The 26,627-nt window shown below is 42.8% G+C and overlaps 1 protein-coding gene across 1 annotated transcript in view; it reads left to right on the top strand.

The window, feature by feature from the left end:
• The window catches only part of IQCA1 (IQ motif containing with AAA domain 1), a 155,881-nt gene that overhangs the window by 22,243 nt on the left and 107,011 nt on the right, over nt 1–26,627 (top strand). Inside the window, exon 6 of the mRNA XM_046019656.1 lies at nt 11,850–12,055. Within this exon, the coding sequence (XP_045875612.1) occupies nt 11,850–12,055 (206 nt within the window). The remainder of the gene's footprint in view (nt 1–11,849; nt 12,056–26,627) is intronic.

Here is a 26,627-nt window from a genome sequence, read left to right as displayed (position 1 = left end):
TAAATATATGTTTGTTTTTTTTTAAGTAGGCTCCAAGCCCAGTGCAAAGCCTAATGCAGGGCTTAAACTCATGACCCTGAAATCAAGACCTGAGCTGAATCAAGAGTCGGACGCTTAACTGAACCACCCAGGTGCCCTGGAGATTTTTAGGATTTAACACATTCGCTGGGTGGCGTATTGTTTAGTCATAAAAAGAAGGAAATCCTGGGGAGTCAGTTAAGTGTCTGCCTTCAGCTCAGGTCATCATCCCAGGGTCTTGGGATCAAGCCCAATGTTGGGGTACCTGCTCAGCGGGAAGTTTGCTTCTCCCTCTCCCTCTGCATCTCCCTCCTGCTTCTGCACTCTCTCTCTGTCAAATAAGTAAAATCTTAAGAAAAAAGAAAGAGAGAGAGGGAGAGAGAGAGAAATTAATTCTGCTATAGCAGGGGCAAATTTGAGGACATTATGTTAAGTAAAATAAGCACTCACAAACAGAGAAATACTGTGTGATTTCACTTATCTGAGGCACCTCGTGTTGTCAGACTCAGAAACAGAACAATGGCTGCCAAGGGCTGAGGGAGGGAGAGGGGGCAGATGCTGCCCAGTGGGCATGGAGTTTCAGTTTTGCAAAATTTAAAAGTTCTATAGATCTGTGTCCCAGCAATGTGAATACCCTTAACACTACAGAACTGTATCTTCAAAAATGGCTACAGGGATAAAAGTTATGGCCTTTTTACCACGATTAAAAATTTGTTTTAATTGACCAGGACATTGAACTGTATACTGAAATGGTTCTATAAGAATCATGAATCACTAGCGGTCATAAAATACAAATTAAAAACTAAATGAGATACTGCATTTCCTTGAATCCTGATGGTATCAGTTGTAAGATGAATCATGATTTTTACGTGCTTTTAAAGAAAGAAAATACTGTCGAATAAGCCAAAACACAACCTTGATGTTAAGACACACTCATCCCTGATTTCAGTTACGCTTAACCAGGAAAACTAGTTTACTATGCAAAACGATGCATCTTAGAATTGATGAGATAGGGTAAGTTCTTTCTATTTTATAAGCAAACAAAAAAAAGTTTTTTTCAAATTGTAATGATTGACAAGAGTAGGAGGAGACACTCTTTCTCCTACACCATGAGTTACATCAACTGGGCCTTTCTAAAAGACCCTGAGCAAGGTGCCCCAAGTTCATTAACATATTTAAATCCCTTCGCCCCCATGCTCTATTTCTGTATTAAGGAAATCATCAGAAGTAGAGATTTATGTGCATGTAAGTCTCCTTAAAAAGTGTTCTTTTTAAGAATAATTTTTTTTTTAGATTTTATTTATTTTATTGACAGAGAGAGATCACAAGTAGACAGAGAGACAGGCAGAGAGAGAGAGAGAGGGAAGCAGGCTCTCTGCTGAGCAAAGAGCCCGATGCGGGACTTGATCCCAGGACCCTGAGATCATGACCTGAGCCGAAGGCAGCGGCTTAACCCACTGAGCCACCCAGGCGCCCAAGAATAATTTTAAATTAAATCTGAATTTAATCTAAAAATTGAATCTAAATTTAATCTAAATTTAAAATTTAATCTAAAAATTAAATTTTTAATTTATTTTTAAAATATTAAATATTAAAATTTAAATATTAATTAAGATTTTTATTTTAATTTAATAATAATATATAATATAATTATAACAATAATTAATAATATAATAAATAAATAAAATAATAAAATAAATTTAATGATTTAATTTAATTAAAATTTGATTAAAATTAAATATTAAAAAGTGTCTTTTTTTAATAATGAAAAATTGGGAATAAAACCCATCGGAGTAGGGACGTAAGTCCCCAACTTCTGGTGGACTTACATTGATTCCACGGTATGTCACCATGGAAAAGCATGTTCGTGACTAATTTTTTGACATGAAAATGCTCTAAGTGAAAATTCAAGGTTTAGAATTATACATAGAATATGATTTCAACTAAATATATTCACACATCTATGCACATGCAAGAGAAAGAAAAGATACCACATTCAAATAGCTCTCTTTTTTTAATGTGGGGACTTCAGAAGATTTTTTCTGTCTGTATTTGTATTTTCCAATATGCTTAAATTTTACTGCAATAACTGGGAGAACATATACATTTAAAATGAAAGCAAATGGCTGTAGAATCATATCATTTTTTTTTTCTCCTGAGATCTCCACACCATTTGGTGCCTACAGATGGGGAGATATACAATGACACAAATGTGTTTCTCTGTCCCACCCTTCAGGGGCACACAGACTCAAGATGTCATGATCAACACAATGGTTAACTTCACCTTTCTACTTTCAACACCAAACTAGCAGTCAGAAGATTCAATCTAAGATCATCTACGTTTGACATGAAATTTTACATTAGTAGTTTGATTCAAAAATTTCCTTTCAGGGGCACCTGGGTGGCTCAGCGGGTTGGGCCTCTGCCTTCAGCTCAGGTCATGGTCTCGGGGTCCTGGGATCGAGTCCTACATCAGGCTCTCTGCTCGGTGGGGAGCCTGCTTCCCACTCTCTCTCTGCCTGCTTGTGATCTCTCTGTCAAATAAATAAATAAAATCTTTAAAAAAAAATTTCCTTTCCATCTAATTCAGCATACATTTACTGAACATCTACTACATGTAGCATTCCAGAAACCTGGGAATGGCCCAGCACTCTTTTTCATCCTGAAGTCTTAATTGCTTACACTGATAACACACAAAGATAGAATTACACGTTTATTACTGCAATTTTTCTGTTTTACTTTGGAGTTTGCATCTGCTCAGCTCAAATCAAAGAAGTCTGTATTAATTTTTCAGCATTATAGGGTTTTAGATACTATAAAGAGACCAACTTGTCTGTTTCGTGTTAAATGTGACTTTCTTCAGTTTGTCTTTCTTTTCAAGAACATCTCCTCCTGCTAGTGTGTGTTCTACTGAAACTTCATACCATTGAGAAATATATGGATTCAATTCTTAAAAGAATGGTATCTTCTGTTCTCTGGCTGCTAACCATGAATATCCATTATCCCAATTCCAAGAAATGTTTTCAATTGAATCTATTTCCCACTCTGTCACTAATGAAGATATTGTCCACTCGTTTTAAAATTTCACTTTTCCATTATTTCATTTCGTTACATCACGCCAATGAATAAACCATTGACTTATCTGATCAAAACAGTATTTGTATGTTTTGGGAAGCTTGGCCTATTTCCAGGTATTTAGTAACTGAAACCAGAATTAGAACAAGAGATATCATTATGTCTTCCATTCCTGACCAAACGTTTCCTTTCCCATTGTCATACAAATTATTTTTTTGATATTGCTGTTTTAAATATTTATATTCTAAAATCTACAGAGAAAATAAATAGCGCTCTAAAAATTCATGTGCAGTTATTTTAATTGGCAGAGGCAATGGAGTGGATCGAGTGGAAGGAAACTTAATGAATGTAATACATTTCCTTCTCTGGATCTCTTTGAAATAATTTGTCCTGCGGTCATGCCCATCATATATTTTATGTTACCCTGGAGCTAGCAGTGTTTTCATAATAAGAAAGAACACTGGGGGACACTTATTAAAGAGGAGGAACTGTCACTTTGAAATGAGTCAGTGAAGGCCTCAAAGCACCATAAAACCCTGCTTACTTCAGACTCTAAAAATCAAACAAGCTATATTATCGATTATTTTGGTCAGTATGGTCTTTCTGATTAACAAATAACCCAAAGTTGAAGCTTGAGCACAGAATTCTCAAAAGGCAGGTCCGTCAAAGGATCCCTTTGGGAAGGCGGTGCTTCCGGCGCCCTCCACAGTCATGGGCTCTTTGGGAACTATTGTCAAAGCCAAAATGCATGAAGGATCAAAGTGAAGGGCCATTCACGGTCACACTTTAGTTTCAACCGAAACTCACGTCATCCAACGTGGTCATGTCTATCATTCATTATAGTTGGCTTCAAATGATGTTTATTCCCTAAAACACGGATTTGCCATTATATCTGGGGTTCTGTTTTACTTTGTTTTAGTTTTATTTTACTTTCTAAAGGCAAAAGAGCTGTTCCCTAAGTGTCTCTGGGGGAGGCATCCTCTTAGAAATGAGTGCAAGTCTTCAGGCACCAGCTCTGAAGGGTTTGGTCCACCATGATGATGAAGACCCAGGCATATGGCATGGCCAGCTGGGAATGGGCACCCAGCTCTACCACGGGGCACAGTGTGAGGGGAGGGGTTAGAGCACCATACTCACCCTCCCTCCGAGCCTCAGTTTCTTCTTCTGTAAGAGCAGGATGCTGCTATCTATTTCGCAAAGCTATTAGAAGGGCTTCAAGAGAGTTTAGAGGTAAAGGGCCTATCCAGGAGCTTGGAATATGATATGCCTTCAAGGAATCATGGCCAGCATTAATCCTCTTGGAAAATTATAGTACAGTGTCACAGTAACTGAATCACGAAAAAGTGTGATAACTCTCATCTGTAACGAAACACAGTATGTTCCAAAATAAGTCACTGCATAAAAGACACATGCCACCAATTCCCAAATATAAACTCTCTTGGCCTTTGTTATTTGCTGCTCAGATTTATGATGCTGAAATTATTCTGTTAAAAGTAGGATCTCAAAAAGCAGTGGAGTTGGGGCAGCCCACGGGGTCTGAGTCTAATCCGCAGCCACCTCAGATAGCTGCGGGGGGATAATTCTGAGGATCCCAAAGACAGCAGGTGCCGCCCACACACTGCCCACACTATGTGTGTTGCTCCAGAAAAAAGTTTGCAAACCTGGAAAGGCAGTGACTTTAGTACAGGGGTGCATGAAGGGCTCTTGGGCTGAGCAGGGAGATCAGAGCTTGAGGGAGGACACCATTTTCTGTTAAATGGTATTTTACAGTCTAGTTACTTGGGCACGTTTAGTTTGATGTTGTTACTGTTGTGATTCTGCTTTACTCTTGTCCTGGGTCCCCAGATCATCAGAAGTTACATGACGAAAAGAATTCTCTTCTTACCCTCCCTTTGTCTCCTGATCCCAGGGTTTCTTTACCTACATCCTGGGGTAGGACATTCTCCTCATCTATTTTAGATTAGGACCCATTATGCAGTCTGCTAATGCAGCAGGTAGAGCAGTTGGGGCCGTGAATGCTGGAGCCCTCCTGCCCGCGTTCAGATCCTGGTTCTCCTCTTTCCTAGCTGGGGGAATTTGGGTGGTGACTTGACTTCCACATGCGTGAAACAGAGATGGTTGTGGCACCTGACTCCTAGATAGGTGTTCATTCCTAAAGAAATTGCTATCTATCAAGAATTTCAAATAGCTTCTGACACATTGGCAATGATCGCCAGTTAGCGGTTGCTTTTCTTCACATGGTTTACTACCATGGGTTTAGAGGTTCATATCATTCATGATTCGAAAATGCTTACAAATTGCCAATTTTTTTAAACCTATTTAAGTTAGCTAAGACCAAAAGAGTTAATGTCACCATGTTGGCAAAAGATGGAAAGAAAGGCTCTGTCCTACACTGTTGCGGGCAGATCAACAATTACAAAATTACAAATGCACGGTTTCTAAAATGTATGGTCTATATTACCCCTAAAAAAACCATTTTCAGACAAAAATGGGTTAAGCCAGAAGAAACCTATCCGTGGAGAGACACAGCCAAGTTTAGAGGGTCAGAGCAGAGATGCCAAAAATAGACCCTGTTGGCCAAAGCCCGAGTCTGCCCTGCAGGGCTGTGTGACACGGGCAAGGTAACGGGGCTGTGTGACCCTCCAGTACTTCGGCTTCTTTCCCTATAAAATGAAGATAAGAATGCCACCTACTAAAAAACAATAAAACAAACAAACAAAAAAGAGGCCAGTAGGAGGAATAAATTAGTTAATATTTGTTATTCACTTAAAATCGGGCCTCCTGACCTAGAAGGGCCATCATCCGAGTGTTTATTTAAAAAAATATTTAAAGAGAGTAAGACACAAAAGTAGTCGATGAGGGTTCTATCACTAATCAATAATAAACTCAACTTACCCATTCTGGCCCTGATCCTCACTTAGCAGATCTTCAAATGACTAAATTTTTAGAAGCTAGCTTGTGGGCTAAATATATATATGTATCTGTATTATTTAATAGTTTTGCACCCACTTAAATTGTGGCATCCTGAAATAAGGACCCGTCGTCATCACCAGGAGCAGAGAGCCCAAGAAAACCACTGGTGGGGGCTCTGCGTACAGTTTTTTCCCATTTCTCCTGCCAGGTTCGTCTTTATAAGTAGGTGTATTTGTATAAATGCAGACACATAAATATAGATGCATTCCTCTAAACGAAATGATGGAACAAAATGGCTTATTTTCATGAACTGAGGAACACCACACGCACCATCTTGCAATGGACCAGCCAAAGAGCAGCCCCCCTCCGCAGCGTGAGGCATGCATTCCATGAGCAAAATTAGAGCAGGAAGCGTGTGGCGGGAGTGGGGGGCCCCCTGAGCCTTCCTCTCGCCGCTTCCTAATGAACAGCAGCACACGCTGTGTTCGGGAGACGCTGGAGCTAATTAATCTGTGCATAGATTTCCGGGGATGGCCACTTGCTTGGAATAGACGCTTTCCCTGCCCCTCCCTGCTCCAACTTGGCCACCATGAGGAAGCAAAAGCCACCAAGACAATGAGCTTCTGGAGAACGATGCCAGCCTTAAATCCCTCTTCTGCAAGTGTATCTGTGACTGATAAATCGAATGGATTTTCATGTGGACAAATGTCCATTTTATCTGACTAATTTGAACAAGGATTTCTAAAGACAAAGCCCATCAAACATTAGATAAGCATTTTAAGGTAATGGACCGTGGAGTCCTATTTCCCCACAAACCCGGGAAGCATCATCAGACGTCCTATTTTTACAGCAACATCAATTATTAATATGTATATTTTTGCTGACAGAGGACCTTGCTATAAACATAGGTTTCGCTATCCCGTTCCGGGTCATTAACTGTGGAAAGCTTGTAAATATAATGGTTTATTCACATGGGAAGCCTTCATTAAGATGCATTATTCTACAGCTGATGTATTTCAATGTATAGTGTATTACCACGTTCTCTATTTCCCTTTAATATTCGTAATTTATTTTTAAATGAGTTGCTGTTTATGCGGTGAGTTAACAAATTTGAATTCCGTATGACCAAAGTTGCTAACGAGGAAAAGATGTTTTAGCCCAAAGGAAAAGCTGCTCATTAACATAGGACCTAAATATATTATAACCTTTAAATTCAGAAGCAACTAGAGAAAGAAGCTACAAATGACCCCAAATGTATTTTTGTCAGAAACAGCCTATATCAAGAAACACGCATGAATACTCACATATTAACGGCACAGCGTGGTGTAATAGGAGAAACACAGAATGGAAGGACTCAGGGAACCTTACTGCTAGCTTCTTCATTAACGTGGAATGACTTGGGAGAGCCACTAGGCACAGTCCTCAATGTCCTCATCTGTTCAATGGGATAGTCATGTCCTCATTTCTACCTCCAAAATAGATGAAACATCAGTAAGGAAATGCAGAGGAAGAATGCAGAGGAGACAGCACGCGACATTGAGGTTCTTAAAAAAATCTAGTGAGAGCTGAGAGATTTCTCTGTTCACCTTCCTAGGTGCTAGGAAGCACTAGGAAGTGCTAGGAAGTTGGTAGGACGCTCCATCGTGTTACAGAGCTATTGCCAAGACCCAAGTCAGGGTCACCTACCCATTGCTTCATTTTCAGGGGACAAAAGGGAGAAAGACCAGCTACAAGGTTGTTTGTACATGTCCATCTATGAAAGAAATCTTCTGTAAATTACCATAAAAACAACGCCGTTAGGGGTAAAGCAATACCATATGATTGATTGATAGAGTAGAGAATCAGAACATTAATGCAAGACGCCAAAACAATTTTGCGCATTTATCATTGACAAAGAAATTTGGGTCATTTGTAGTAGAGAGCCATTTTAACATCTTCATGAAAACAATCAACTTTAAAATAGTCATTGCAGAGATCAGATAAGAATTCCTCTGTGATTACCAACTTCCACTTCGTATGGTTAAAATGTAAACACTAGGAATAAAAAAAAAAATCACCTGAAAGATATCAGAATTGGGTACTTTATAAAATGATTAAATAAAGGAAATTTCTATTTTGGCACAAGATATATAATACAGTCATGCCTTGAGCAACTGCACAGAGAGGGAATTTAGATCACTTGTTGTGAACATTGTTCTTTAAAGTCATCCTGTTATTTTCATTCTAGATTCACTTCTGAAGCGGTCTTAGCATTTTTTTTCTGCCATGAAAGTTGTATATCTTCATTATACTAAACTCAGACAACTGGATTAGTTCTTTAGACTTTCTAATGCATATTTTTTAATAGTGTATATATAATTTTTTTCATCTTTTTCACAGACTTCGTGTTGTTAAGTGGGTGCTATGTTCTAATGGCACCTCGATTGCAGTTTCTAGTTGAGAAATCACTCCCAGAGGGCCATAGGTATCTCTTGGAGATTGTATGGGGGTGTGGGGCTGTACATGCATACTTGTGAGAATTACCCATTTCATCCATTTTGAATTTATTTTAGTATATGGTGTCAACTGAGTATTTAAGAATATCATTTTTCCTGCTAATTGGTTTAAATGTATGATTTTGTTAATGTCCTTTGTAAATGAGGCAAAATTTTGTCCTGTACTTGAATTTTGTCTTGGATTTGTTTCAGAGCTTTTGAGATGAACTTTAAAGTTCTTCCTCTTTTCCCTGAAATTTTCCTTGAACAGTCACTCCTAGCGCTCCTGGGTTCACATGCTTAGACGTTGGTGCACCTGATGTTATGGTGACAGTCGCCGTAACAGCAGGAAATGCACAGACGGGTCACTCAGTGCCAGGCTCTGTAGCAGGACCACACAGAGAGGGTTCCTCTCAGTCTTCACAGTCTGCTGCTGTACTCATTAACGAGAAGGAAACTGAGCCTCACCAGTGTCAATGTCTTTTACAAAATCACCCAAAATGATTTTATAGAATCAGCTGAGCCCCAGTTCACACCCAGGCTGTTGTCCCAAACCCCGGAGCCGCGTGGCTTTGAGTCAGGTAAAGCTGGGGTTGTTTCCTGCCTCTTCCATTTTCCAGCTGTGTGAATTTGGAAAGCTAATTAACCTCTCTGATTAATTTCTTTGTCTTCTACAAATGCCTGCCTGACCGGATTATTGTAAAGATTGAAGGATTACTTCCATAAAGTGAGTGTGCACTCAGAAGCGAGGGATTCCTGCATTTTCTGAGATTTTTCTCTGAAACAGCCCCTCCTCCTCTGTCTCCTCCTCCTCTCTGCTCTCCCTCTCTGGCTCCTCTCCCTTCTCCACTCCTCCCTCTCCCCCTTCTCCTTCCTTGTCAATCTCTGCCACAACTATTCAACATTGTCCTTGGAGTGTGAAAGCAGCCAGAGACAGTATGCAAATGAATCGGCTTGGCCATGATCCAATATAATTTTATTAACAAAAACATGCATGTGGGTCAGGTTTGACCTGTGGGCTACAGGTTACTAAATCCTACCCTGGATAATTACCAGAATCACCTGAAGGATTTTCCAAAACTACTAGTTTCTTCCTGCTTCCTCACTGCCAGGATGGAACTGGGAATCTGTTTTTTAAACGCTCCAGAATTTTGAGGGGGGGGAGATTTGGAAAAAATTATCCACCAGTGTATTTGAGGGTATGTTGCCTCTTAAAAAAAAAATTCCCCAAACAAAATGACTACTAAAAATAAGAAGAGAGCAAAAATAAAATAAGAAAGAATTCTGGGAAAATAAAAAGCATGCCCCCAAAGGCAAAAAAAAAAAAAAAAAAAAAAAAAAAAAACCCTAAAATGTTAAATAAATGCAAATAATAAGTGGACATCACTGAAAACCAAATGAGTTCTGGAAGATAAAGTTCAAGAACCTCCTATAACATAGTGCAAAGAGATCAAGGGGAGAAGGAACATAGATGAGGAAAGTCAGAGCTGCGGGAGATAAATCCGGTGGCCTGCCGTTTTAGCTAATATTTGTTGCAGAGAGAGAGATGGGGGCGGAGGGTAGAAATAACAGAAGGGACATTTTCAGAATTGAAGACATAATTTTCTGTATTGAGTGGACCCGCCAAAGGGAGACTAGGGTGAATGAGGACCTGCCCACACCTAGTCGGATTTCAGTAAACATTCAGAGCTCTGAGTATAAAGCAGAAGGGAGAAGAGTTTATCCACAAGGAACAACAGTGTCCAACGAACCGGTCCTTGCAGGCTCTGCTTCCTAGAAGTCTCCTCCAGGGAAGCTGTCACACTGCCATTCAGGTGGGGGGGACCCAAGGCAACACCTCGGAAGGGCAAGTACTTGGAAGGTTCACCGCTGCACATGCCCACTCTGAAGGTTGCCCTCATGGCCATGCTTCAGCAAAATGAAAACAGAACACAAGAAAGACAAAGAGTAAACAGAGAAATCAGAACAACTTAGGGTTAAATTTAATAGCATTTGCTAATTTCCATGGCATAAATATTCCCATCGTAGCCCATTCAAGCTACTAACGGGAATAACACAGTTGGGAAGATACACATTCTGGCATACCATTATATAGTATTTTCACCATAGAGATACAGCACCGTAGATGGTACAGTAATACCCAGCAAAATAATTAGGAAGCGACGAGTTTTGAGTATTGAGAACTTTGTATTATAATTTGCATTTTAGAATGGCTGTATTGAACAACCAGTTTGCCATATTCCAGAAAATGTGTCAGTTGGCTCTCATGAGCTATCATGGGCTGGTTGCAGCAGTGACTACACCCTTTATTTGCTGGATGGCCTAGGCTAACTTTGAACTGTTCAGAGCTCAAATCCTTTATCCATGAAGGAAACAGACCTTCATCTTGCTGAGGGAGGATACCAGGTACCTCTGTCCTGTACATGTTTTCCTTCTCCAAGTCTGTTTTAGTTTGAAATTTCCATCTAAACCCATGCTGGAAGGTCTAGGTTGTCCGACATCGTTTGCCACTGTGTTTTATGTTACTCTTCTCTTGCCAACTCCAGTTCTTTAGAAATTCTAAAGAACAAGAATTATGTCTCAAAATGATGAGGGTGGTTTGGTTTGGTTTTGTTGTTTTTTGTTTTTGTTTTTGTTTTTTTTTAAGTAGACCCTCCACCCAATGTGAGATTTGAACTCATGACCCTGAGATCAGGAATCATACGCTAGACCAACTTAGCCAGCCAGGTGCCCCTCAAAGTGATTTTGTATTTTCTCTTAAGATGGTCGATGACATAGACCAGCACTGAGCGTTTGATTGGTGCTTAATAGCCAGACTTCTGTTGACCTGCTAATCAGCAGATTTTGAAGTAGAACATTCTAAAAAAAAAGATGTAATATCAGGGTGAATGTATGGAGTCAGCTGAGAATTTCCTACTTGGGAGGTCTTTAACAATAGAACAGATGTTTGCAGAGTCGATTTGGGGATAGTTTTTCTTGAAACCAGAGCACCCAAACTTTTCACCAGTTTTGCTTCAGGTTCTTTCTTCCTCTATATGCTTTGTTTTCCCATGAACCAAGAAGATTTGGAAACACTTCCAGGAGTTTGAACTGTATTTTCTTAGTGTTTTCTTAATTACGCCTTTTTCAAACTAACTTCAACCCCCCAGATTCTGGGAAATGGTATGAAGCGATCCCCATCTTTCCTTTCCATAGTGGTGAATCATTTCTTCAGATTTTCCTGCCACACCTGATTCTTTCGTTCTGCGTATTTCTCACAGGCCTTGATAAGATAGCATCAAAGATGTTGACATACTTCGTTAGCATCTGATGCCCTTCACCAGCACAATAACCTTTATGATCTCAAACCTTTTTTGCTTGTGTTTTCAGAATCCACCTCCTCTGTTTAACGAAGTCAGTGCTACAATAATTCAGGCTGAGAAGGTGAGCTCCCTGAGGAATGAGATGCAGGTAAAGCATGAGGAGAACTACAGAAAAGCCTTGGTTACAATCAAGAATGACCTGAAATTAATAGAGGGTCCAGACATCAAGGAGAACCTTCAAGACCAGATCCGACATTGGTTCATTGAATGCAGGTAAACATGAGCCACGGACATATATCCTGACGGCTCTTCTGCAGGGTTTGAGGCTCTGGGATGTTTTCAAGTACAAAAACACGTTCATATAGATGCATGGAATTGTGGGCTTCCTTTTGAAGAGTAAAATGTCAAGGCTAAGAATTCAGGAGCAAATTGGTTTTTTTTTTTTAATGAGATTGCTTTTTGTGCTGGTGCTTGCTTTTCTAAAATAAGGTCCTCATAATGGGGCACCTGAGTGGCTCAGTCAGTTAAGCATCTGACTCTTGATTTCAGCTAAGGTCATGATGTTGGGGTCATGGGATTGAGCTCTGTGTTGGGCTTCACACTGGGCATGGCCTGCTGTAGATTCCCCTCGCTTCCTCTCCCTCTACCCCTCCCACCCCCACTTGCACATGTGTGCTCTCTCTCTCTCTTCCATATATATATATATATATATATATATATATATATATATTTATATGATTGAAAATATTCATTTGAATAAATGAACAAGTAATAAGGTCCATATAATGCTCCTATAATCACATGGACTTGAATGTCACAGGTGGATTTCATGGGCCAGATCTGTCTGGAAGGCAGGGGGTCCAGGCACAAGTAGGTTCTGCTGCCCTGCCCTCTAGGGTCTGGCCAGCCTCTCTACTTGGGTGATCCTTGAGATTCTCAATCACAGCTCCGCTCTGTCAGAATTCTCTGAGACAGCTGCTTAACCTGTGACCTGACAGGGAGGCCCTGGGCCTCCTTGAAATGGGTGGGTGGTGGGTGGTTGGGTAGCAGTTCTGGGGACAAGGCCCCAGGCCTCCCTGCAGGAAGTGTCTTCTTGATTAAAATGTTATATGATTTGAAGGTATTGGTTTTGTTTTTTTTTTAAAGATTTTATTTATTTATTTGGCAGACAGATCACAAGTAGGCAGAGAGGCAGGCAGAGAGAGAGAGGAGGAAGCAGGCTCCCTGCTGAGCAGAGAGCCCGATGCGGGGCTTGATCCCAGGACCCTGGGATCATGACCCGAGCCGAAGGCTGAGGCTTAACCCACTGAGCCACCCAGGCACCCCGAAGGTATTGGTTTTAAGAGAAGCACACACAGCAGCACAGACACCTGTGGAACAAGGAATTCTCCACACAGTGGAACAAACACTTTGTAGAAAACCTAGTTAGAGCAGTTTTAAAATCTATTTTATTTTGGGGGTTGGGGATGAAGGCAGATTGTAGTGATCAGTCCTGGGAGCCATGGAGGCCAGACTTGGCCATCTGTTTCCTTTAATGGGCACCGTGCTGCTTCCCATTGGGTCCAAGATGCTCAGACCCCCGCCTTGGTTAGTTCATCAGAAGCAGAGAATTCAACTGTCTGCAGCAGAAAATGAAACTTCATCTCAAAAAATGACATTAAAAGATATTCATATCCATGGTAAGCAGCCTCAGAGATGACCTCTCATAACCTCACCCTTTGCTCCTCATAACGTCCTCCCCTTGAGTGGAATCTGGACCTAAAACTTTCCTTCTGAAGGAAAAGCAATGGCAGAAGGGATAGGGATGGAGTGTCACTGCCTTCTGGGCCACCTCTCTAGCCCTCTCTCTTGCTCTGTCTCTCATTGTTCTGAGAAAAGTCAGTTGGGAGCTGACCAGGGGAGAGGCCCATGAGGAAAGGAAACAAAGGCCTCGCTCCAGGAGCCTAGGAAGAACTAACTTCTGCTCACAGCCATGGGATGACCTTGGACGTAGATTCTCCCCCAGGCGAACCTTCAGATGAGACTGGAACCCCGGCTGATGCGTGGTCTGCAGCCTGGTGGGAGATCTTGAGGCAGGGACCCCCAGCACAGCCACACCTGGTCCCTCCCCACAGAAATAGGGACCAAATAAACATTTGCTGTTTCCATCATGAAGTTCTGTGTTAGGCAGTGATAGATAATATGTATCAGTTAGTTTTATAATGATTTAGAGCCATTTCAGCCATCATAAATCCTCTTGTAGTAACTTTGTATGGGATCCCAATAACACTGAAGTTTTATAACAAACTTGATGAATGTTTAATATAGCAATTAATTGCTTTCAGTTGGGGAGTTCTGTCCTTTATTGTACAAATACGTTTTAAAATACTGGTGATTTTTAAAAATTCAAAATTGCTTAAACTGCTGAGCTTTTCTTCTGATATCTTATTTGTCAAGGATATGTTATAGCAAAATGGGACATTTTCAGTGAAAAGATACTTATAGTGAAAACTGAATTAAGCTATTAACAGAGAGGGAGGCATATATGTCCACATACATCCTCCTTTTTCCATCACGTTCCTTCCTCTCCCCATTCTGGTGGTGGTTTCATGGGTATAGGGAGTCAGAACTTACCAATCTGCACACTTCATGTGCCTTTATATCAATTATACATCAACAAAGCTGTTAAAAATGTAATGGCGTTGTATCAGCAAGGATATCAGTATTTTTAGCTCTTAAAAGGAGCATGTTTTTCTGTTATCCAAATGTCAAAACCCAGTCTGCCCTTCACTAACCTTGTCCTCGGGCTACCCACTCTCCTGCTCATGATCTAAGGAAAACTTAGCTTTGTCCATTGTAAGTAACTCAGTGTCTTCTGGTTTGAAATAGTCTCTTTCAGGTGAACTGTCTATTTTGAGTATATTCGGAGTCCATTCAAATGCCTGTCAGGAATGTTGGATCACTTTTCTTCCCCTTACGGCATCTGACGACAAAGGGAGGTTAAACCTAACTTTACAGTTGGGGGCTGGACCAAGAGTGAATGACATCTGGGCACATGCTGTTGTCCCTGCCTTGGCCAGTCGCGCAGGCATGAAGTGTAGTTAGCTGGTCCAACACAGGGTGGCCAGCCCACCTGGTCCTTGGGGGTCTTCCTTCCACAGCCTGTGATTTCTGCCACATGCCCCCAGTCACCGGGCACCCACAATCCTGGCCTCTTATTTCTGAGCACACACACCTTCACTGAGATGCCAGTTCCCTCAGAAACCCCACATGCCCCAGGAACTCCACATCCCCTAGGAGCACAGCCTCAGGGCATGGACAGGCTCCTTCCGACCCTCATCCACCAATACCCACCCTCCTCACCGCCATCAGAACCCCACCATCCCCATCCAGCAAGCTGCACGCCCAGGAAGACAAGCATGACCCAGATGTTCCTAGATTTTCTTCACCCACTCTGGGGGTTCAACTGGGATCTCAGCATTCACCCTCTCCTTCATCAAGACCCCTAGAGGGTGAGGCTCAAGGGACACCGTTGGTGTCCCTACTCATCTACCTTCTCTGGCTTCCTCCCACCCCCTTCTGCCTCCCTAACTTCTTGCTCAAGTTGAGACTCTTTAGGGTCCCTGAGGAGTCTCCCTCCAGAATTCCCCCCTGTCTCATACTTGAGTTCTGACTAGCCTTGCACCCACCATTCCTGCCCCTGGAAATTTGCATAATGATTAAGAGCAGAGGCTGGAGATCACTCTGTAGCCTTAGGCAAGTCGTGTGGCTTTTCTGGGGGTCAATTTCCCCATCTGTGCTATAAGGACCAGACTCACCCCTACTCCATGGGGTTGCCAAGAAACACAGGACACTTAGACCTGTACACCAGGCCATGACTGTTTCTACCAGGCAGTAGCCACCTGCTCGGTCAAGTGCCCCTCCCCCAGTCACATGGCAAGACCCGGGGATGAGCCTGGTGCTGAGAAGTGTGTGAATTCCACGAGTAAGCAGTTATTCATGCAAGCCACGGTTCTGCAGCATTCCACTCTTATCCAATTACATGATTGTGTCCAGAGGAAATATACCTGGGGTGATTTTGTACAATCGTGGACATTTAGGTAAAAAGGCATAGTTTCAAAAGAATGGAGTCTTCTGATGAAATCACATCATATAGGTTTATAATAAAATTCATTTTTACAGTGAGAAGGCTATGCCCCACATTCAGTACCCTCAGTTACTAGGACCTTCTCTCCCCTCCTCTCAGAACTGTGGGGAATAAATTTCCACAAATACGTCTACTATAAATGAAATGATGCTTTATGTTTTAAAGTCCGATTTACTGCTAGGCGACAAAGTTGAAAGCACTGTGTACAATTATAACCCCAAATAAGCTGAAATCTATAAAATATATGTACATATGCACATACATTCATACACATATTTAACTTATTAAATGTATGCTTGTATATGCATGGAAATTTTCTGGAATGATAACACTGGAAACTGTTAGCATGGCTACGTCTAGGGACTAACATGGTAATGTTACTTTTTATTTTATATTCTGTGTTATTGGAAGTATTTTTTAACAAGTATTATTTTTGTAATAAAAAGCCTCATGAAAAATATACTAAAAACCAAAGAAAGAGAGCAATCAATTTGGGATAATTCAAAATAAATATTGAGAATTTTAAAACCCTAATTTTCAAAAAAGTAGGTTAATGCAATGCTTGCATAATACTCTTGGAAATCATCCTTTGATAAAAGAATTGGGAGACATGAGGCTGGCAGGAAATGTGAGTTGTGTTCCAGAAGGTTCACGGAGGACTTGGCGGGCCCTGGTGTCATCCTAGGAGGGGAACTTCCATTGTTCCAGGAGTTGTGGGCTCCTCTGGAGACCCAGACCTCACTGGCTGGTCCCTTGAGAATTTTTCATCCTGATGCCACTGGCCTGATGGTTTGGAGGCCAAGTTAGAGCAGCTCCCATGGGCATGCTGGGCTTCATTCACAAAAACATTCCTCTTTTTTTTTTTTTTTGAGTTTAATTTATTTATTTTTTTTCCAGCATAACAGTATTCATTGTTTTTGCACAACACCCAGTGCTCCATGCAAAACCTGCCCACCCTATTACCCACCACCTGTTTCCCCAACCTCCCACCCCTGACCCTTCAAAACCCTCAGGTTGTTTTTCAGAGTCCATAGTCTCTTATGGTTCGCCTCCCCTTCCAATTTTTTTTTTTTATAAATATATAATGTATTTTTATCCCCAGGGGTACAGGTCTGTGAATCGCCAGGTTTACACACTTCACAGCACTCACAATAGCACATACCCTCCCCAATGTCCATAACCCCCTCCCCCTCTCCCAACCCCACCTCCCCCCAGCAACCCCCAGTTTGTTTTGTGAGATTAAGAGTCATTTATGGTTTGTCTCCCTCCCAATCCCATCTTGTTTCATTTATTCTTCTCCTATCCCCCTAACCCCCCATGTTGCTTCTCCATGTCCTCATATCAGGGAGATCATATGATAGTTGTCTTTCTCCGATTGACTTATTTCACTAAGCATGATACCCTCTAGTTCCATCCACGTCGTCGCAAATGGCAAGATTTCATTTCTTTTGATGGCTGCATAGTATTCCATTGTGTATATATACCACATCTTCTTTATCCATTTTAAGTGATGTAAGGTCAAGGGCAAATTTATTTTCATAATTGGGTTACACTTATCTGATTGACTTTGATAAAAATCCTTTTCCTTGCTTTTTTAAATCAAAGACAAACAAAAGCAAATACTGTCTTTTGAAACCTGAAACATGATCAGTCCTCAGGCTAAATTCCAATAGGATACACAATGACAACTCGGAAAAGTTGCCAGAAGTAACAATTAATATAGGCTCCCACAATTTAGAATACATCTGCTGAACTTGTTTAATCAGTACTTATAGCTGCCAAATTATATTCGGATTTGTTTCGTAAGTCAATTTTTAAATTACTTTAAAGGAATCCTGGTTTGCCAACGTTAAAAGTAGCACTTGCTTATGTAGAAAATGCACAAAACAGGGAAGAGTGTGGAGAGGAAAATTAAAATCATTCCTGACCTCAGCACGCTGAAGTCGCTACTGTAGAAGTTCTTGGTAAATTTCTTCCTGTCTTTTTTCTCTCACATATGTATTTCATTTCACTTTTATGACTTTTATAAATTTTTCTAAAGTTAACCCTGGGTTCTCCCATGTCCTTAAAATATTTTCCAGAAGATGTTTTTAATGATTGCTTAGCATTCTACAGCATGGGTTTACTAGTGACTGAATTAATTACTTAGTTTTTAATCTTTTGTCAAGTTGATAAAAGGAAAATGTTCTTGGTAATCTTTCCATTTGCACCTGTCTTATTATTGGGGGAGGGGGCATTGTGGGGAGCATGAAACTCTTTTGGGTTTTGTCAGTCTGGCATCTCTTCTGTGAACCACCCTGTCCTGTATGTTTCGCTCTGTGATGTCATCTTTTTAAGTGATTTCTAAAATGGAGCCATCTATGTTACTGAGACTAAAGCTGTTTTGGACACATTATTATAATAATGACTTCTCAGTTATCATTTGCCTTTGATTTTTTAGCTGGCCGCTAAGAAAACTAGAAAGAGAGAGGATGAAAGACACAGAAGGAGAGAAATCACACAGACGTTAAGAACCCATTGCCCACTTTCTGTGCCCTGGGAGCCTCTGAGCCCCACCTTGGCCACCTGCACCAGGAAGTCACCACACCTGCCACCTGCAGTTGTTGAGGGTGGCTAATGAGATGGCGCAGATGAAACACCTGGGCCCCATCAGTTTCTCTTTGAGATTATGAATTTCATAGGTATTTTCCTAGTTTAAATGAGATTTTCTCCAAATATCATTTCCTGTTATTATTTGTTGTATATTTTACTTATATATTTTTTTATTATAGAGGTATAGTTGACATAAAATGTCATATCTGTTTCAGTTGTGCAACATAGGGACTCAACAAGTTGGTACATTACACAACACTCATCATGACTGTAGTCCCCACCCGTCCCCACCCATCCCCACCCATCCCCACCTGACGTTATTACAGTATTACTGTGTTCTCCTGGCTGTGAGTTCTAATCTTAATTTTTTTTTTACTTTTATATTATATATATGTGTGTGTGTGTGTGTGTGTGTATTTGCACCATCAGCTAAGTGAACTCTCAGGTTATTTCTAACAGTCCTTTAGTTGATTCCTTTGGATTTTCTTGAATATGCAGTCATGGTAAAAATGTGGCTGATTCTCTCTCCCTGTCCCTGGAGTTACTCTTCCGGCTCCTTCCCTCTGGGGAGGCTCCAGGCTGACACTCCCTCCTGTGGTGTGTTTCCCTTCACTTCACACTTCATTTATACCAGTTGCCAAGAATCTTCTGGATAATGAGGCAGTTGCATTTCTTGGTCCTTTGTAGAGGCTGAACTATTCAGAATAGCTGTTTTTGTCAAATATTGCAATCTTGGAAACATGATTTCAACTGGCAGGAGCTTCACTTGTTCATCAAGGAAGCACCAGCTCCCTCCACCCAACATTCCATCCCTCCTCACACCCCTGGGACCCTGCTCAAATGTGGGTGCCCGCTGCCCAAGCTCACCACTGGCCTCCATTGTAGTTAGAAACAATTGCTGACTGGATACATTCGGTGTGTATTCATCTAAAATAATAATAATAATAATAACGGAGACTAACATTTATTGAGTGTTCATTCAGTCCCAGGAATTCCAAGTGCTTTACACATTAATTTAAACTGTGCATTAATTTGCTATTGCTCCTATAACAAATGACACAAATTTGATGGTTTCAATCAATAGAAATTTATTTTCCCCCAGTTCTGGAAGTTGGAAATGTGCAGTCAAGGGTGTCATCAGGGCGGTTTGCCACCACAGCCGCTCTAAGGGAGAGTCTGTTTCTTTTGTCCTTTTGTGCACCTCTTGCAGCTTCCAGAGGTGGCTGGCATCCCTTGGCTCGTGGTTGCATCCCTTCAGTCTCCGCTCTTCTGTGTGTCCCTAATCTTTCTGTGCTCCTCTCTTGGGGGGACTCCTGTGATTGTATTTAGTGCCCACCCAGATAACCCAGGATAATCCCCCTGTCTCGTGATCCTTAATTTAACCCCATTTACCCATTTACAAAGAGCCTATTTCCATACAAGAGAACATTTACAGGCTCCAAGGGTTAGGACCCAGCACTGCGGGGAGCCACTAACCAGCAGACCACACCGCTCAACAGCTCTGAGATACACACTCTTCTCCTTTTCACGGTAGCATTCTCGATGAAGGACAGAACCACACAGGTTTGTTCTAGAACAGTGCTTTACTCTAGACCTGCGCTGTCCCGTCAGCCTTTCTGTTCTGTCCAGCCGAGTAGCCTAAGCCACATGTGGCTTTTGAACACTTGCAAGGTAATTAGGGAGGGTCTGAATGGTTAATCTTATTTTATTCTAATAAATTTAGATTGAAGTTGAGATAGCCACATGTCACACGTGACTACCATGTTGGAGAGCACTATCATGGGGGACACTTGTCTTCAGAAAATATCTTGCTACAATTGCTATGTCTCCTGGCTTGGGACCCGTCATAAACTGTCACTGATGTTTCAAAATCCATCAGTAAGCTTTATTTTAAAGTATCATCGAGGGTCTTGGAAGAGCCCCCCTCCAGCCCCTCAGGGTTGTGAGAACCCTGAACCCCAGGGAGGCTGCCTGCCCACAGCCAGCCCTCGAGGGGGACTGTGGGCTCCAGCCACTGAAGAAAAGGCCCTCAGGGGCATCAGGCCACCTGAAAACCAGGGCCGACCCCAGCCTTCAGGTCTTTGCAAATTGCAAATTGTCCTACGACGGAGCACTGCTACTTCCTTGGCGTGTGGCAACGAGGCCCCAAGTGCAGCTCACCCTTCAGTCCAGAGAATAATGCCCAGATAGAGGGCTACCTCTGGGATCAGCCCAGTGGCGCTTCTCGAATTTTAGCCAACTCCTTTTAATCCACATACTCTTAAGGAATCTGCAAGAGATGTAAATTACGTAGCCTTACTCCATTTTTTAAGCCAGCACACAGTCCAGAGGGATGGTCAAGAGGAAAGAGTTGGGATGATTTTGGTCCTCAGTGGGGTGGACATGGCTGGGAATGTAGTGGACAGAGCCACTGTCTCTAATCTTACTGTGTGATCGTATTCGTGATGAACATATACTTTATAAATCAAACACACACAAGGGAGTAGAGGTTGTGGACCCAGGCCACGTTATTTCAGCTCCCAACTCTGGGACTTACAGGCTGTGTGACCTTGAGTCAGTTACTTAACCCCTCTGGGCCTCCATTTCCTCATCTTAAAAAGAGAATCTTAATAACACCTAACTCACAGGTAAGAGAAAATCGATTAACTCATATAAAATCCTTGGAGACATATGTGTGTCACGTGTTACACACTCCATAATTATGTCAAGCATAGAGAAAGGCCATCATTTTCTAGACAGAAAATTTGCAGTTTCCATTCCTGGGTGTGGGATATTTATAATCCCAGCGGTGAGCATCTCTTTGAAATGCTGCATTGGAAATCTCCAGAAAGAGAGACTGGCTGGTGGTGGAGCAGGGAGAGGCAGGGCTCTCAGGGCTGGGGGTGGGGGGAAAGTTGAGGGGGTAATAACAGGGCAGGCAAGCAAGAATTAGACAGCACGGAATGTGCTTCAGATCCCCAGGGCAGAGCAGTGACACGTCTACAGATCACCAGCAAACGTGCATTCTTTCTGGAAGAGGTCTTGGAATGCTTTGTTTGGGTGGCGGGAACTTTGTTTGTTTGCTTGTTTCATTTTTAAAGTTAAGATATCATTGAAATGTAGTAAAATTTGTCCTTTTGTGCACCGTTTTGCAAGTTAAGCTTTGTCACTTTAAGGTGTGTGGACCCAAGGAGACTCTTCTCTTGCTCTCCTAGTTTATGGCAATCTGGGCTCCAGAAACTCACATTGGAGGAGATTCTAAAACTGGAGTTGACCTGCTCACTGGCCAGCAGAGCCCCAGGCCATGAGCAGAAATTCGCTGAGGGTGAGTGGTTCGGATGGAGGGAGAATGCCCATTCCCTGCTGGCATGGGAAAGTGGAGGGCTGTCCGGGTCTCGCCCTGATCTGGTCTTTAGTGGTCCCCTTCTGGATGTCCTAAGCCCTCGGGGCCACACCAGCTCCCACCATGCTTCATTCCTTCAGACGTAGTCCGTTTGTCTCGGCCTCTGTGGCTCTCCAGTCTCCTACAGAAGAAACTGCCCCAGGAGCTTCCCATGGGTGCTCTTCTGGGATCCCAGGGCTTAGGAAGTCTGCACCAGTGGCTCTCAGGGCCCGTGGCTCAGGAGAGGCAGGGCTGAAATTCATACTCAGGTCTCCGGATTTCAAAAACCACGATGGTCCCACACTCCTAAGTGTGTTTCCTTGTTCTGAGCCTTCCAGAAGTAGAAACCTTATCCCGCATACAGTGTCATCCTGCAGGAAAAGCTGGCAGTTATGGTAGTCCACGGGGCTCATTCCATACCACCTGGAAACCCAGGGCTCTCCTTTCTGATTCCTTCTCTTTCCCCTCCTCCTAGACATCTGCACAGTGAGCATGGCGATGGTCCTGTGTAGGGAGAAGGCAGGAGAGGCACCGTGGGATTCTGGGGACCTGGCGTGCCCCAGTTATCTTACAGATTTCAAAGTGGGTTCAGAGAAGCGAGAAGTTGGCTAAAACCTAGGTATTTACTTGCAGAACTGAAACCCAGCAGTGTGAAGACGTGCAGAAACGCAAACGTCTTATAAAACCAGAACTGGTTTCAGGGCAGGGTTCAGAACTGGGGCCTCTGAGGATTTTTCAAGACATCAAGGAGAAATCACTAGAAAGTACATGGCAGACACTGTCTGGGTAGTAGGGCCCACAACTGGTTCTTTCCTTTATACTTATAACCCTCCCTGGAGTCTCCTGCATGGAGCAGGAATAGCTTCCAGAATGGAAAACAGAAGGGAAAGGGTTGGTCACACCCAGGGAGGTGAATGAGGAGCTCTTTATTTGGAATTCTATCATCAGTAAATCAGCACAGCTTAGGTCTGGAGAGGAGATGTGAACACATGTAGGTTGCTCAGACCTAGAGATGAATTACATTTCTGCCATCTGTTTTAGTGGAAATTACATCCAGGTGAGCACAGGATGTAAGAAGAGGTGGGACGAGAAATTAAGTGCCTGGCACTACCAAGCGAGGCCTCGGGGACAGGTGCACCCCTGCGTGAAATCACGTGCATTGTTGCCAGCCATCATGCTAAATCAGCCAGGTGCCAAGTCCTGTTAAAAGACAGGCCCTGAGGGGTGCCTGAGTGACTCAGTGGGTTAAGCCTCTGCCTTCTGCTCAGGTCATGATCTCAGGGTCCTGGGATCGGGCCCCGCGTCGGCCTCGCTGCTCAGCAGGGAGCCTGCTTCCCCCTCCCCCTCTGCCTGCCTCTCTGCCTACTTGTGATCTCTCTCTCTCTCTCTCTGTCAAATAAATAAATAAAATCTTAAAAAAGAAAAAAAAAAGACAGGCCCTGCGGCTCTTTTGCGAATGCAGTGGACAGACACCCTTTCTGTGGGCTGGGGATGACTCTGGCTTATAGCCCCAGCTCCCACTGCACCCTCCACTCCACCATGCTTCTGTGTCTGTCCCGTGAGACCACAAGCTTTCAGGGGGTGGGACAGAGATATCTTGCTCTGGTCCTTTCCCAGCCAAGCACAGGGCCTGGGATTTAGCAGATGGAATACGTGAGTCGAGCTGAGCTCATGGGCAGGGAATACCCGAAGGTCTAACTTAAATATTGTCATTAATATTGGGCCAGACTGCGGGGCCTCTCATACTGGAGGCTGCGTCAGAATTAGCTGGAAAGCCTGTTAGAACATAGGTTGCTGGACCTCATCCCCAGAAGGACTTGGGTAGGAACTGAGAGCCTGCATTTTTTTTTTTTAAGTTTTAATCACCTCCTAGTCTTTTTACTTTATTACTATGTGTGTGTGTGCGTGTGCACGCGCGCATGCGCGTACCAAAGACCCTTAAGATAGGATCTACCTCAGCTAACGTTTAAGTATACAATGCGGCATTGTTAACCGTAAGCATACAGCTATACCTACAAGACATGCTGGTCCATAGACCTGAACTTTGTACTCTTTGACTAATAGCCACCCCGTTCCTCCCTACCCCCCTCCCCTAACAACCACCATTCAACACTCACAGGAGTTCCCTTCACCTGTGACACCAGCTGTGTGCGTTTTCCACACACATGGAGCACTTTTCCTCACCACCAGCCAGGTCCTCCATAACTCAGCACAGCTTGGACGTGATCCGAAGACCACACCAGACCCCAAAGACTGAGGGCCGGGTCCTTTGAGACCGCTTCTGCTGCAGATGTCCGTCATGGGTCTCAGGCTGTCCCTGTACTTCTGACTGATTAGCTATCAGTTGGGGTTCCCATGACTCCCGCCTTGGGTTCAATGATCTGCTAAAAGGGCTCACAGAACTCAGGGAAACACATGTACTGGTCTATTATGAAAGGAGACAGGTGACCATCCGGATGGAAGAGATGTGGAGGGTGAGGTGTTGGGGAGGGGAAGTCCCCCTCCCAGTCCCCAAGGGTGTTCACCAACCTGGAATATCTCCAAACCCCCATGATTTGGGGATGTTCACGGAGGTTTCATCATGTAGGCATGACTGATCATTAACTCAGTTTCCATCCTTTCTCTGCTTTCTGGGGAGCAGAGAGTGGGACTGAAAGTTCCAAGCTTCGCATGGCTCCGTCTTCCTCAGGGCAAGCCCCCTGTTCAGCTACCCACCAGACATCATTTCAGTGGACAAAAGACGCTCCTATCACCCAGGGATTTACGAGCCTCTGTGTGAGGAAGTGGGGTCAAAGAATAACTACTAGAACAAAGGATGGTCCTGGTACTCTGATCACTCAGGAAATGACAAGGGTTTTAGGAGTCTGTGCAAGGAACTAAGAGCAGAGACATATATATATATTTCTATTATTTTAGCGTGCCCCCCACACACATTGGACCTTAGTATATCCTTGTTTCAGAAATGTCTTTTCAGTTCCTTTGCCCATTTTTTAATCAGTTTTTTTTTATATTGGGTTTTTGGAGTTCCTCATATATTTTAGATGTCAACCCTTGGTCAGATATATGGCTCACAAATATTTTCTCCCATTTTATCGGTCACATTTTCATGTTGTTGACCGTTCCTTTGCTATACAAAAGCTTTTTGGTTTAATACGATCCCACTTGTCTAGTTTTGCTTTCGTTGCCTGCGTTTTTGGTGTAGACTTTGAGTTTCTAACGAGCTCCAGGTGATGTTGAAGTCCCTGCCCCGGGACTGTACTTGGAGTAGCCCTGGGCCCGAGTTATGGCCACACTGGTCACCCTGTCTAGAGAAGGGGACTACATAGGAAATCACCTGAAGGAGGGTCAGAGCACTACTGAAAAAATTAAAACCAATATTATCCCTGGAAAGTGAAAGCCCGCAAGTCTACCGACTGAGGTTACCAACTTCAAAAGCCAGATGAGTTTGGAGCCATCCACTTTCCAGTGCTTAATACACCATAACCAAGGACAGGCTGAGTGTTCCTTGGATAGAGAGCCCTTTGGTTTGATTTAGCTCACTCTTACTTTCTATGTCCTATGGTGACATGTGTCACATGTATGTGTTGTTTTAGGTAGAAATCGTCCTGACTTCATGCTTCACAAATCCGTATTTGCCACTTAACCAAGCAAGATCAGAGAATCTTCAGAATTAAACTTTATGCCCTAAAGCTGCCTTTTTCTAGAATTTGTTCTGCTGCTGTCTATAACCGATTATTTATTTTTAAAAGTGGCGCCTAAGAAATGAGTTGAGAGCATACGCATCTGTTTTGCTAACTTACACTTTTGCTCCTACGAATAACCTCTGAGTCTTCCTGGAGTCTTGGGATAGATAAGAGAATGCCTGGCTCCTTAAATGAGGAAGGGTTGGCGGGTGAACAACCCTGGGGTTTTGAAGTAGGAGTGCGTGGGCAGAAACTGGCGGCTGCCTATTTGAATGGGAAATCTCGGCTTTCCTTCCTAGAGTGCTTCGCTCTTGCCTAGGTATCCATTTTACAAAAAAAAAATATTTAAGCCAGAAAAGTGCAAGTAAGCTGTATATGTCATCTTCTCAACTGAAGAGTAATCAAAATAATAAATTACGTGATCACTAATAAATTGTTTCTTTTGCTCAAATAAGAATGAGCAGAGGGGGACGTGTGGGTGGCTCAGTCGGTTAAGCGGCTGCCTTCCGCTAAGGTTGTGATCCCAGAGTCCTGGGATTGAGTCCTGAATCGGGCTCCTTGCTCAGCAGGGAGGCTGCTTCTCTCTCTGCCTCTGCCTGCCGCTCTGCCTGCTTGTGTGCGCTCTCTCTCTCTCTCTCTCTGACAAATAAATAAATTACAAAAAAAAAAAAAAAGAAAGAAAAGAAAAGAATGGCCAGTGGGTAGGGCAGGGAGCTTCCCATAGGATTTAAGCATGAGCAAAGGTATTACTTTCAAATCAAGAAGGAAGTTTCCATCTTGAGTGATAACTGCTTATAATATCCCACTAATAAGTAGAAACATCAATGAATAAATCAGATTCTGTGATGTGCCACTGTGAAACTGCCTTGCTTTGCACACTCCTTTTTCCTTCTCTCCTTTGAGAAATGGGGAACCCCTCAGTTTCCCAAGGAGGCTGATGGTAATTAAGTCCATGTGCAGCCAATTGCCTTTATTGAGTGTAAGTGAATTTATAGGCAGCAAGTGACACTTCTGGAGGCTTCTGTGCAGTGGCACAAGCTGCTTTCTTTAGCGCGCGGGAGAAATTTATGAGCCTGCTGACGT

This window comes from Meles meles, chromosome 9 (assembly GCF_922984935.1).
Source record: "Meles meles chromosome 9, mMelMel3.1 paternal haplotype, whole genome shotgun sequence".
NCBI classification, from domain to species: Eukaryota; Metazoa; Chordata; class Mammalia; order Carnivora; family Mustelidae; genus Meles; species Meles meles.
This window is presented reverse-complemented; position numbering and strand designations above follow the sequence as displayed.